At 35.6% G+C, this 11,823-nt stretch overlaps 1 protein-coding gene across 3 annotated transcripts in view; it reads right to left on the reverse strand.

Annotated features, from left to right (window-relative positions):
- Positions 1-11,034, reverse strand: part of LOC142320359 (venom dipeptidyl peptidase 4-like) — a 32,833-nt gene extending 21,799 nt beyond the window's left edge. For 2 of the 3 annotated variants that reach the window (XM_075358067.1, XM_075358065.1), the window contains exons 1-2: positions 3,148-3,269; positions 2,762-2,877 (exon numbers count right to left, since the gene is read on the reverse strand). In XM_075358067.1, coding sequence (XP_075214182.1) covers positions 2,762-2,782 — 21 coding nt within the window. In that variant the 5' untranslated portion in view covers positions 2,783-2,877; positions 3,148-3,269. Of the gene's footprint in view, positions 1-2,761; positions 2,878-3,147; positions 3,270-10,922 lie in introns of those variants that run through there. The other variant, XM_075358066.1, reaches the window with a different exon arrangement.
- Between the last annotated feature and the right edge of the window lie 789 nt (positions 11,035-11,823).

Raw genomic sequence — 11,823 nt, forward strand, 5'->3', positions numbered from 1 at the left:
TTTGGAGATAAGGCCTCTTTGGTAGCCTGTCGCAGTACAGCACTAGATACTAGATGTGATGATATACTCCGGCTACAATTTTTCAGTGTTACCTTTTCAGTATCCAGTTTCTTTCATATCAGATAAGAATTTATAATAGAAGCATCTAAAAGATGCCAAAATATGGGTAAGTACCACCTTTTATTTTTTCTATCAACTCCATTTTTTTTTAAATTGGTTGAACAGGTCAACTTTATTCATACAGAGTCATTCACGGGAACCAGATGTTTTTGAAGTGGGTTGTACTCGGGCGTTTGTGGTGAGAGGGGCATGTGGCTGGTGTCTGACGTTTCCTTTGTTCATAGCATTTACATTTTAGTCGTTGAGATGGAGCCGTGGACGCTAAACAAACGCCTGTACGCGTATGACAGTTTTGTGCGAATCCGTAACTGCTGTTCAGCGAGATTTCCGCCGTCAGTTTAATATCCATCGTAATGCAAGTGTCCCTTCTCGTAACACAATATTGCGACGGGTAAACAACCTTAGAACAAGCGGTTCAATATTGAAGAAAAACCACCGGGTCCCCGACGAACTGCTACCACTCCGGAGAACATCGAACGAGTAAGGGAAGCCATTGTCAGAAGCCCACGCCGCTCTATTCAGAGGCATTCAGCAGCGCTTCAAACGAGCACAAGTACAGTAAGACGAATTCTGCATACAGACCTGCATTTCCATCCTTACAAGATAGCCGTCGTGCAGCAGTTAAACGAGGAAGATTACACGTAGCGATTACAATTTTGTCGACAAATGCTTACCGTTTTTGAAGAAAATAAAAATTTGTTATCGTTAATGAGTGACGAAGCCCATTTTCATCTGAATGGCTTAGTCAACAAACAGAATCGCCGGTATCGGGCAGAAAGAAATCCACATCGGCTTCACGAGAGACCACTTCATAGCCCAAAGGTGACTGTCTGGTGTGCAATAGGAAAGGTCGGTGTTATTGGACCGTATTTTTTTGAAGAAAATGACGCTGCCTTAACTGTAACAGTTGATCGTTACATTGCGATGTTGAATACGTTTTTCATCCCTCAGTTACGAAACCGGGGAATCGATTTTCAAAATGTGTTATTCCAGCAGGATGGAGCTACAGCGCACACAGGAGGGCAACGATGGCTGTTCTCCGTAACTTGTTTCCGGGACGGATCGTGTCCAGATTCGACGACATTCCTTGGTTCCCCGACTTGAGTAGTTGTGATTTTTTTCTGTGGGGGTTTCTGAAATCGCGTGTGTACGGCAATAAACCGCGTACATTGGAGGACCTAAAAATCGCAATTCGTCATCACGTCATCCAGATTGATGTAGACATGCTGCAAAGAATTGAGGCCAGTTACCGTGAAAGGCTACAACAATGTATTGCCCAAAATGGACATCACTTGCCGGACATAATTTTTTGTTCATGAGTAAGTAACAAATGCTTTGATTTAACAAGTATTTCAGTACCAATAAAACTTTTTTAAAGTAAATATTCAATTTTTTATGATTATTTTAAAAACATCCGGTTCCCGTGAATGACCCTGTATTACCATTATAATACTGAATGGCTAAAGGTCTCAACACTTCATTCACACGACTATCTTTGCATCTTCTTTGAACAAGAGAAATATCAGCATTGTGAAAGTTGGATAGCATGTGAACAGTTCGGTTATCTTTCCAGATCATAAACATGATACCACTATTAGAGATTCTCCAATCAAGCTCTTCTCTTTCCATCTCGCGATTAATTTTCATGTCAGGTAAGAATTTTCTGTTTGACACCACTGTATCACATGCATATATGTTTTTTTTAATCAAATCAATTTGCAACTCAAAACTGTTGAAATAATTGTCAAAGTAGACATGATGATTCTTGCCTTCTAGATCTTGCATCATGTTTTTAACAACTTTAGCTACAATTTTTTTTTTTCAACAACATTATTCTTTTTCTCTGTGTATAATTCAAATTTGTTGTTGTACCCCCCATCTGAGCATAACATCCATACTTTATATCCTCTTTTGATTGGTTTTGCTTTGTTATACTGTTTTAAACTACTACGACCTTTGAATTTGACCATAGTCTCATCAACAGACAGACATTTTGACGGATTATAACATGCCTTGAATGTTTCTCTTAAAATATTCAACACTGGCCTTATTTTGTACAGCTTATCAAAGTTTTCACTTCCTCTAATAGGTTGTAACACATTGCCATTAAAATGTAATTGGTTTAGCAGCCAACTAAAGCAGTTGACCGGCATCATACTTGAAATATATGAATCATGTAAATCAGCCACGCTTGACCAGTAATCTCTGTATGCAGAATTTATTTTAACTCCTATCAAAATATTCATTCCCAAAAATGTTTTGATTTCAGAGGCATCAGTGCGCTTATATAGTTTCCATAACTGAGTGGCATATAAATTAGTATGGAATGTAATATGTTCTATAAGATTATCTGGGAACAATTTTTCAAAAAACATCAATTGTTGATGGATTTTGAAGTTGGACTTTGTTATAACAGAAGTTGGTCCAGTATTTTCAACAAATTCTTCAATTTAGATTTCTGGAATACAACCATCAATCCACACTGGCTCCTCTATTTCAGCAGCTTCAACTTGGCCATTTTCTTGTGGTTGTACAGGTACATTTTCTATCTGATCATTGACCGTTAATTCAATATCATTCATTTCCACTACAACAAAATCATCAGAATCTACATTATTTAAATTCATTAGAACATTCTCACCTTGTACGTCCTCATCATCATCTGGTTCACACTCTAAACCATCTTCAGACTCCAGGTCAGAAGGAATTTCAAGATACGAAATGTATCATCTTCATTCAGGAAACTCAATTTGAAATCTGAAAAAATATGTAAAATTTGTATTATAACCAATAGCACAGTATAAATTTACAATATTAATTGTAAATAAAGCAAATTTGAGAGATAAGAACAATGAGAGATCATATAGGTGTATAATAATTATTATATTAACAAACAACCATACATTCTATATTTCTCTAGTCAAAGTTGCTCTTCTGCACACCGGTACTGGTATAGTACCATCACATTCGTACCCAATAATTACATAAAAATTAATATATATAACTAATTATTTTTATTTACTTAACTTTTTGATTTTTTTACTTGAACAAGTACAAAAACACCGCAGCAAAATCGTAAAAAAACACAAGCACAACACGAAACTTATGACAGAACACGATAAACTCAAACGAACATATAATGATCGTTCTCACAACGAGTGGTTCATACGATAGCCGGGTCGGTCACAATTGATTCAAAAGAACTAGAACTACGTAGTAGAACAACTGGTTGTAAAATTATACCACTATGTCGCTGAGCAAAAAATCTTAAACAAGTGGTACAACTAGAATACCATCATGCAGTTAAGAGTTAAAAACTACAATATTTAAAACAAAAACCAAAACTTACACATAATAACAAAAAACAAAAATACCACAAATAAGGTCACAGTCTGAATAACAACAGGAGAAATAAATTTAAAATGAAACAAAGAATAAAAACAAACAAAAAGATATAAAATTTAAATAAAACAAATAAAATTCAACAAAATCTGATAAGAGTGGATAGGCCCCCTTTCGGATAACAGAACACTAAAGAAAACAAATTTAAAAAACTAATAAAAATTATATTAAATTCTATGCACTAAACTAATCCGTCACAGAAATAACAACACCCGGCTTAGAACCTCCTTGTCATTGCTCAAATTTTGACGAATTTTCCTGGGCAACTTAAATTTACGACAAAGGCCACATAACACGTACAGTCCACAAGGATGTAGCGCACAGTTAGACAGCAGTCGCATCTTATGCATTATGGTGCATTTTCCACTGACACCAGGTACCCATGAGTGGCTCTCATATGTCCTACCTGCAATCAGCAGAGGACCACTTCCTCGCTGTGAATTTTCCTGTGGGAAGAATCCCCTGGTAACACAGTATCTTTGATATAACAAAGTTTGTTGTTTACTGTGGCAAAAGAGTCATCTTCAACTTGGTGAGAAAAGACTACACATTTTGTTTTCTCGGGTGAAAATGTGAAGCCAGTAACCTTGGACCAACCTTCAAGGCAAGATACAGTGTTCTGTAGTAGGCGTAGCTGTTGAACAGGACGCAATATACGAGGTGCTACCCAAAAGTTCGCAGAATTTGAATTTCGCGCGCGAAAAACTGCTGGTACGACCTGCTGCCGCTAGATGTGGCTAACAGTACTCTTTGTGAATCAGTGTTCCAACACCTGTGACAGTGAGAGGCTGCATTGTTGACTTTCGTGCGGTTGTGTAACGTTGTGTTTTACTGCTTCGGCAAAGTTCTAAATGGCAGATTTTAAGAAGCAAAAAACCTGCATCAAATTTTGCTTCATGTTTAAAAAAACTGGTGCAGAAACCCATCGCATGCTTGTGGAAGCATTTGGCATTTCGTACAATGCTATGATTAAAAGTAAAACTTTTTTGTGGTACAAACGATTCAAAGATGGACGAACAACAGTTGATGAAGATGAGCATTCAGGAAGACCATCAACAAGCGCAACACCGGAAAAAATCGCGAAAGTGCGAGAGGCTATTGTTGTATATGCCCCCAAGGTGTTACAGAGGTGAAGCAAATAATGAAACATTAGAGAGGGATGGAAGAACCCAGTCCCTTTCTTACTTTAAGCTTCAACCTTCTCACACCATCAGAGAAAATTAAACTAGTATACCTATTGGTTAGAATACGACATTTGTCCCTAACCCACGGCGGTGTTTCCAATGTCAAAGGTATGGCAATACCACAACTACTTGCCCGAACACATCAATATGTGCTTTTTTTTTGTCTTCAGTCATTTGACTGGTTTGATGCAGCTCTCCAAGATTCCCTATCTAGTGCTAGTCGTTTCATTTCAGTATACCGTCTACATCGCTAACAATTTGTTTTACATATTCCAAACGTGGCCTGCCTACACAATTTTTCCCTTCTACCTGTCCTTCCAGTATTAAAGTGACTATTCCAGGATGCCTTAGTATGTAGCCTATAAGTCTGTCTCTTCTTTTAACTATATTTTTCCAAATGCTTATTTTCTTCATCTATTTGCTGCAATACCTCTTCATTTGTCACTTTATCCACCCATCTGATTTTTAACATTCTCCTATAGCACCACATTTCAAAAGCTTCTAATCTTTTCTTCTCAGATACTCCTATTGTCCAAGTTTCACTTCCATATAAAGCGATACTCCAAACATACACTTTCAAAAATCTTTTCCTGACATTTAAATTAATTTTTGATGTAAACAAATTATATTTCTTACTGAAGGCTCATTTAGCTTGTGCTATTCGGCATTTTATATCGCTCCTGCTTCATCCATCTTTAGTAATTCTACTTCCCAAATAACAAAATTCTTCTACCTCCATAATCTTTTCTCCTCCTATTTTCACATTCAGTGGTCCATCTTTGTTATTTCTACTACATTTCATTACTTTTGTTTTGTTCTTGTTTATTTTCATGCGATAGTTCTTGCGTAGGACTTCATCCATGTCGTTCATTGTTTCTTCTAAATCCTTTTTACTCTCAGCTAGAATTACTATATCATCAGCAAATTGTAGCATCTTTATCTTTTCACCTTGTACTGTCACTCCGAATCTAAATTGTTCTTTAACATCATTAACTGCTAGTTCCATGTAAAGATTAAAAAGTAACGGAGATAGGGAACGTCCTTGTCGGACTCCCTTTCTTATGTTCTTCAATTGTTACTGTTGCTGTTTGGTTCCTGTATATGTTAGCAATTGTTCTTCTATCTCTGTATTTGAACCCTAATTTTTTTAAAATGCTGAACATTTTATTCCAGGCTACGTTATCGAATGCCTTTTCTAGGTCTATAAACGCCAAGTATGTTGGTTTGTTTTTCTTTAATCTTCCTTCTACTATTAATCTGAGGCCTAAAATTGCTTCCCTTGTCCCTATACTTTTCCTGAAACCAAATTGGTCTTCTAACATTTCTTCCACTCTCCTCTCAATTCTTCTGTATAGAATTCTAGTTAAGATTTTTGATGCATGACTAGTTAAACTAATTGTTCTGTATTCTTCACTTCAATATGTGCTAGATGTGTGAAAGAAGGCCACAAGGACACTGACTATTAGGAGGAAGAAAAATGTGCAAACTGTGGGGATCACGTTTAGTTTGATCTCAAGATTGCCCAAGTTTTCAAGAAGAGAAGGTAATTCTAAAAATCCATACCGAGCAGAAACTTTCTTTCCTAGCTGCCCAAAGAGAATATAAAATGACACTTGGCTCCTGAAACATCGTTAAACCAGATGTCTCGCCGCTGTGACATCAAGTAAAGCTCCTGTGAATGGAGGAATCAAACTGCAGATCCTGCAGTGAGCTAAAAAAACTTGTTCAGCTGTAGTCTGATCAAGTTGTGTCACATACAATCACTATTTTGAAGCTGACTACGATGAATAAAAAGTCGTTAGTTGCAGTTAGTGAATCCAATCATGGAAAACATCTGAAAGACCCTGTCCCCAAAGTTTTACCTGTGCGAGCAGGAATAATCACGAATGGCAGTAAGCCATCAACTAAGCTTCCTGTTAAGGGAGCCCATGACCGCCCCCTCTGGGTTGTTGTCTACAACTTCCCATTCTTCAAAATCTCCTCCTTCATCAACTTGTATACTGGAGAATATTGTTGAGGAACTGTCTGACCCCAGGGCATTGGAGTTCCTTACCATAAAAAATACAAAAAAGAAAAACTGCATTACATACAACTAAATTTTTATATATTTACCTGACATTCTCTACCTTTACTTATGAATGTTAAAGTTCTTCTGTACCGCATTGAGGATATTAGAGTACTGGCGCGCACATATGAACCATTAATCATGTGCTTCCAAGAAACGCATCTTTTACAAGTGCATTAACACTTGGAGGCTATTTCTATGAGAGATATGACTGTCTAATTAAATTATGCTCTAGAAATATCAAATCTCCTCATGCAAATCCCATCGCCGTTGTTAATAGTAGGAGACTTCAATGCCTACCATGTTTTCTGGGGCTCAATTTTTTGCTCTTCTCGAGGAAATATGGTAAACAGAGTGAGACAAGACTTAGGCCTTTTTCTGCTGAATGATGGGTCACACACATTCATGTCCTCATCATTTGATACATTGCCAACATTGATGTCTCTATATTATCGCCAAGTTTACTCCCTTGGCTTAATTGGTCTGTTTGTGATGACTTTTATGGTAGCGATCACAGTCCAATTATTATTGCTTTTGATGTCGACTGCGAGGTGAAAAAGGCCACGGAGAGGAATTGTTGAAAAGGTAGATTGGAACAGTTACCATAAAGCCTGCTCATAACAGTATGTTGGTGGCGCAGGTGTCCTTGATCAACTTTCCTCTTTTACTTCCATAATACTCGAGAATGCTAATAGGTATATCCCACACATATCAGGTAACCCTACATGCCCTTCCGTTCCTTGGTGGAATGATGATTGCCAAAGTGCTATTAGCAAATGACGACAGGTACTATGTAAATTTAACTGCAGCCCTATAGATGAACATATAAATTTGTACTATAAGGTTGGAGTGGTGTGTCGTTGGGTATTCTTGGATGCTAGGAGGAAATACATGAACACCATCTCACATACTACTCCCACATCTACTGTCTGGAAAAAAATCTGGGCAGTTTGTGGATCACCAAAACAATTTATTCTCAGGCTTCTTCATGAAGGAGAACTCCTTTCATCATCTTCTGCAGTGGCAATTATCTTAGCTTTTCTAATGAAATATCATTATCTAATGAAATGAAAGTAAAAATTTTACATAATCTGGATAAGAATCAGATGCTAATTAAAGGAGTAGAAAATGAAGAAAGACTAACTTATTCAGAAAGGAGTGAGACAAAAATGATTCACTTCATGTCATATGGAGAAGAAATTCTGTAGTAATTGAAAGAAAATTTTGAGAACTTAGTAGCTAGCAAAGGAGAGAAAATAAAATCTTTATTTTCTTAAATATGTTAAGAATCTTAAATATCTTAAGACTCATTGATTATATCATTTGTTTGGCTGATATTGAAAACTAACTTACAACCAATACTGAATAGTATGGATTTATTACTAGAAAAAAATTCAGTTTGAATTTAAATAAGATTAAAACAAAGGTAATGAAATGTGACAGAAAGTAGAATAATGAGTATTCAAATATTAAAATAAGGGAGTATATTATACAAAGTCAAAAAAATCGATTAATTAGGTAGTAAAATTATGAAAAACTGAAAGAAGATGGACATCAAAATAGACCAGCTTAAGTACGAACTCACCTGAAAAAGAAGTGTGAAAAATGTAGATCTAAATATTAGATTTTAAAAAATATTTCTGTGGAGTATAGCATTTTGTTATAGTGAAAAATGGGCAGTAAGAAATGCAAAATGGAAAAAGAATTGTTGCCTTTGAAATTAATGTTATATATAGGTAGGTACGGAAAACTAAGTTTGTTGAAAGTATGAAACAAAACGGTGTCAGTTAATATAAAGAAAGGAGAACATTTTGTGGCATAACTTTGTTAAGAAACAAATTAGGCTGATGATCCAGTCTATACATTAAGACACTTTAATTTAATAAAGTTGTGACAAATTTAGTAAAAGCTATAATCTAAAGAGTAAGATAAAAATTTTATGTAGCAAATATGTTTATGATATTAACAGATCTGAACAGAATAAAAAGCATAAACCAGTCATGTGAATAATGACTGAAAGAAATCTGTAGTATAATAAAAAATGGCTTTGATAGGCCCAGAGGTAAGTAAATGGCCACGATTTCACCGGACGCAGACAGTGAGCGAACGCCATTTTTGGTGTATCGAGTACTTTTTTCTTTTTTTTTTGTTCCAGATTCCACAGCCACCTCAGTTAGCCCCTAATACCTTCCCGGACACATGTGTATCTGGATGATTTATTCATTCATGATGTTTGAATACTCTGCTTCTTACAACTTCAAACAATAAGGTGATCACCGCTCCCAAACTGCGACCACAAAATAATTATCCCATTGTACATTCCTTATTTCCTTACTATTCAAAAAAGAAGAAGAGGGAATGAGCCAAGCAGCCACCAGCAGCAGACCAAAGAAAGAAGAAACCTGTACTTTGACCCATTCAGCCCTTGAGGGCCACAGGATTATCGAGGTTATTGGTGTGTAATTCGATTACTGCCGACTCATGGAAAGTGTAGGCAAAAGAAGAAAGAAGACTAACAACGCGACTTGCCATCACAGACTGGAGTCCAATAGAAGAGTCCAGCAGAGTAGCAATGTGAAGGGCAGTCACAGAAGATGAAGATGAAGACCTGCAACACTTTTATCCACCACCCTTAAAACCTACAATTTAATTCAATCAGCACATGCGACTCCCTCCAGAGAAGGGAGCGCATTGACTCCCTCCACATAACTAGGGCCCCGTTTTGGCGTATTCTTGCTTGCCCAAAAGGTGCCAGTACTGAAAGGACTTCAGCGAACGGACTGAAGGGGAATCATCCCAGGAGCACCAGGCTCAAAAAGCTTATCTCCCACAGTCAGACCCTGGAATCAATTGAGAACGCTGGTCCATAAGGATCGGAACACAAATCACCACATATGTCCATAAATAAATAAAAATTAAAAGCTATAACAGACAGTAAATAATCCTTGAATCACGCCTGATTATAGAATCAAACAGCAGCAAGGGACACTGTCCAGGTTCTGTGATGTGTAGTGAGAAATGTTGAAACTCCTGCGTTCCATTCTGCTTTGATAGTTGAAAATTTGTTATTTTACATCCTGTTTAAACTGCTACACTTTGATATGCTCCACCTGTAGCAGAATCACCAGATCAGGGGATACAATTTATAAACTTCCCCAAAATTTGATCAGGTAAAAGTAAACTTTGTTTAGAAATCAATGCACGCATAGCATGTAAATTGCACAACAAAAAATTTTAAAAGGTTGGTTATTCATTTGACACTTAGGTAAGGGGACTGAGCTTGATGACATATTGTCAATTATTTATTACCATTTAATAAACATAGAAGACTGATCAGATTAGTGAATCATCCACTGAATCTCATAAGGTTTTAAGTTTTACCCCTATAAAATTCAAATTGTTTAGGAATTAAAAGATGATTTGGTTGCTAGCATGAAATTTTTGTCAAAAAATTTTGCAGCATTTTGGATGGTTATGAAAACCTAAACCACATATGTTTTGGTCAGACGAAGCTCATTTTCACCTGAATGGCTACATAAATATGCAGAATAGTTGATATGGTCATGTATGATATTTGACATGACATTATTGAACCATTCTTTTTTTAAGGCTACTGAGCAATTGCAACAACTGTTACTACAGGTGGTTACATAAGCAAGGTCACAACATTTTTGAGACAAGAATTAGTTTGATTTTCTCAACCTAAGTGGTTCCAGCAGATGATGCAACAAGTCATACTGCTCATGTGTCTATTACTGCTTTAAGAAAACGTTTTCAAACTGTAACAAACCCAAAAGTGGGGAACATTGTTTGGTCGGATAGACCTCTTGATTTGTCCATATGTAACTTTTTTGTTTGGAATTTGCTCAAGTGCAACGTGTGTGTCGAGGGACTGCAAACAACAACAGCAACTAAAATTAAAAATTCACAAAGTTGCTCGCATTACACCATTTGTATTATGGTGATAATAGGAAATGTTTTATTAAGAATACAAGAGTGCATAGATAATAATGGTGCCCACCAGTCAAGGGTTATTTTTAAAAATTAAAATTACATGTCTTGCTTAAAAGAAAATAGCAGAAACATTCATGTCAAAATAGAAAACTTATTTAGATACAGGAATTAAAAATTTTCTCACTTTATTGACATACCTTGTGTATGCTGGTTGCTAGTTTTAATTAGAAGCACTGGATCAGGAATAGTTAGTTTGAATTAAGTCAAGGTCATAGTCAAATTGAAATGCGCATTCAACTCTGTATTCTCAACTTTATCAACTAATAACTTTATAAATATATTGATCAATGTTTTATTAGCCAGCAGCACAGTCAATGGTCATTATAATTGATAATGAATACTAATGTTTAATAGAAGATTTTTATCACACTTTTCTTTAAAAATTTTAATAATCTGGAACAAATTAATAACCATTAGATGTAATAAATACAATGGCTTATATTCACATATCAGGGTTTTTTTTACAATAATATTATACTGCTCCACAACAGGTATTTAGTGCAATTAAAAAATTTTTTTTTATCTACTTCATTTTTGTTTGGTAATTTTGTCTGCAATATAAAAACTCTTATAATTGAACTAATTATCTTTATGACATTTTTAAATAAGAGGATACAATTTTTGTGACTTAAGTAGGTAAACACGAATTCCTCATCAGCTAGTTGGTTTTATGTTCAGCCATCTTAGTTTTGTTACATACCTATCTATTTTGATCAATTTACTTGAATGAATTTATTTATTTTCACCAAACATTTTTCTTCTCTGGATTTAATCACTTGTTCCAAATAATTCTTAAAATTTGCCTCAACAGTATAATTAAAATATGAAAAACACCTGTATTTTTCCTCTTTAAACTGTATTAGACTGAAAGATTCCTTCTATTTAACCCATTCCTGCTCTGATAATTATCATAACTTATACTGATGATGTTTTAACAGTTTTTCTGACAATGAATGTTTGTATTGCATTGATATCCACTTGTTCATGATAGTGTGATAGACAGAATACACATATTTTATCTCCTGTTATAAGCTATTT

Source organism: Lycorma delicatula, chromosome 2 (assembly GCF_047948215.1).
Source record: "Lycorma delicatula isolate Av1 chromosome 2, ASM4794821v1, whole genome shotgun sequence".
NCBI classification, from domain to species: Eukaryota; Metazoa; Arthropoda; class Insecta; order Hemiptera; family Fulgoridae; genus Lycorma; species Lycorma delicatula.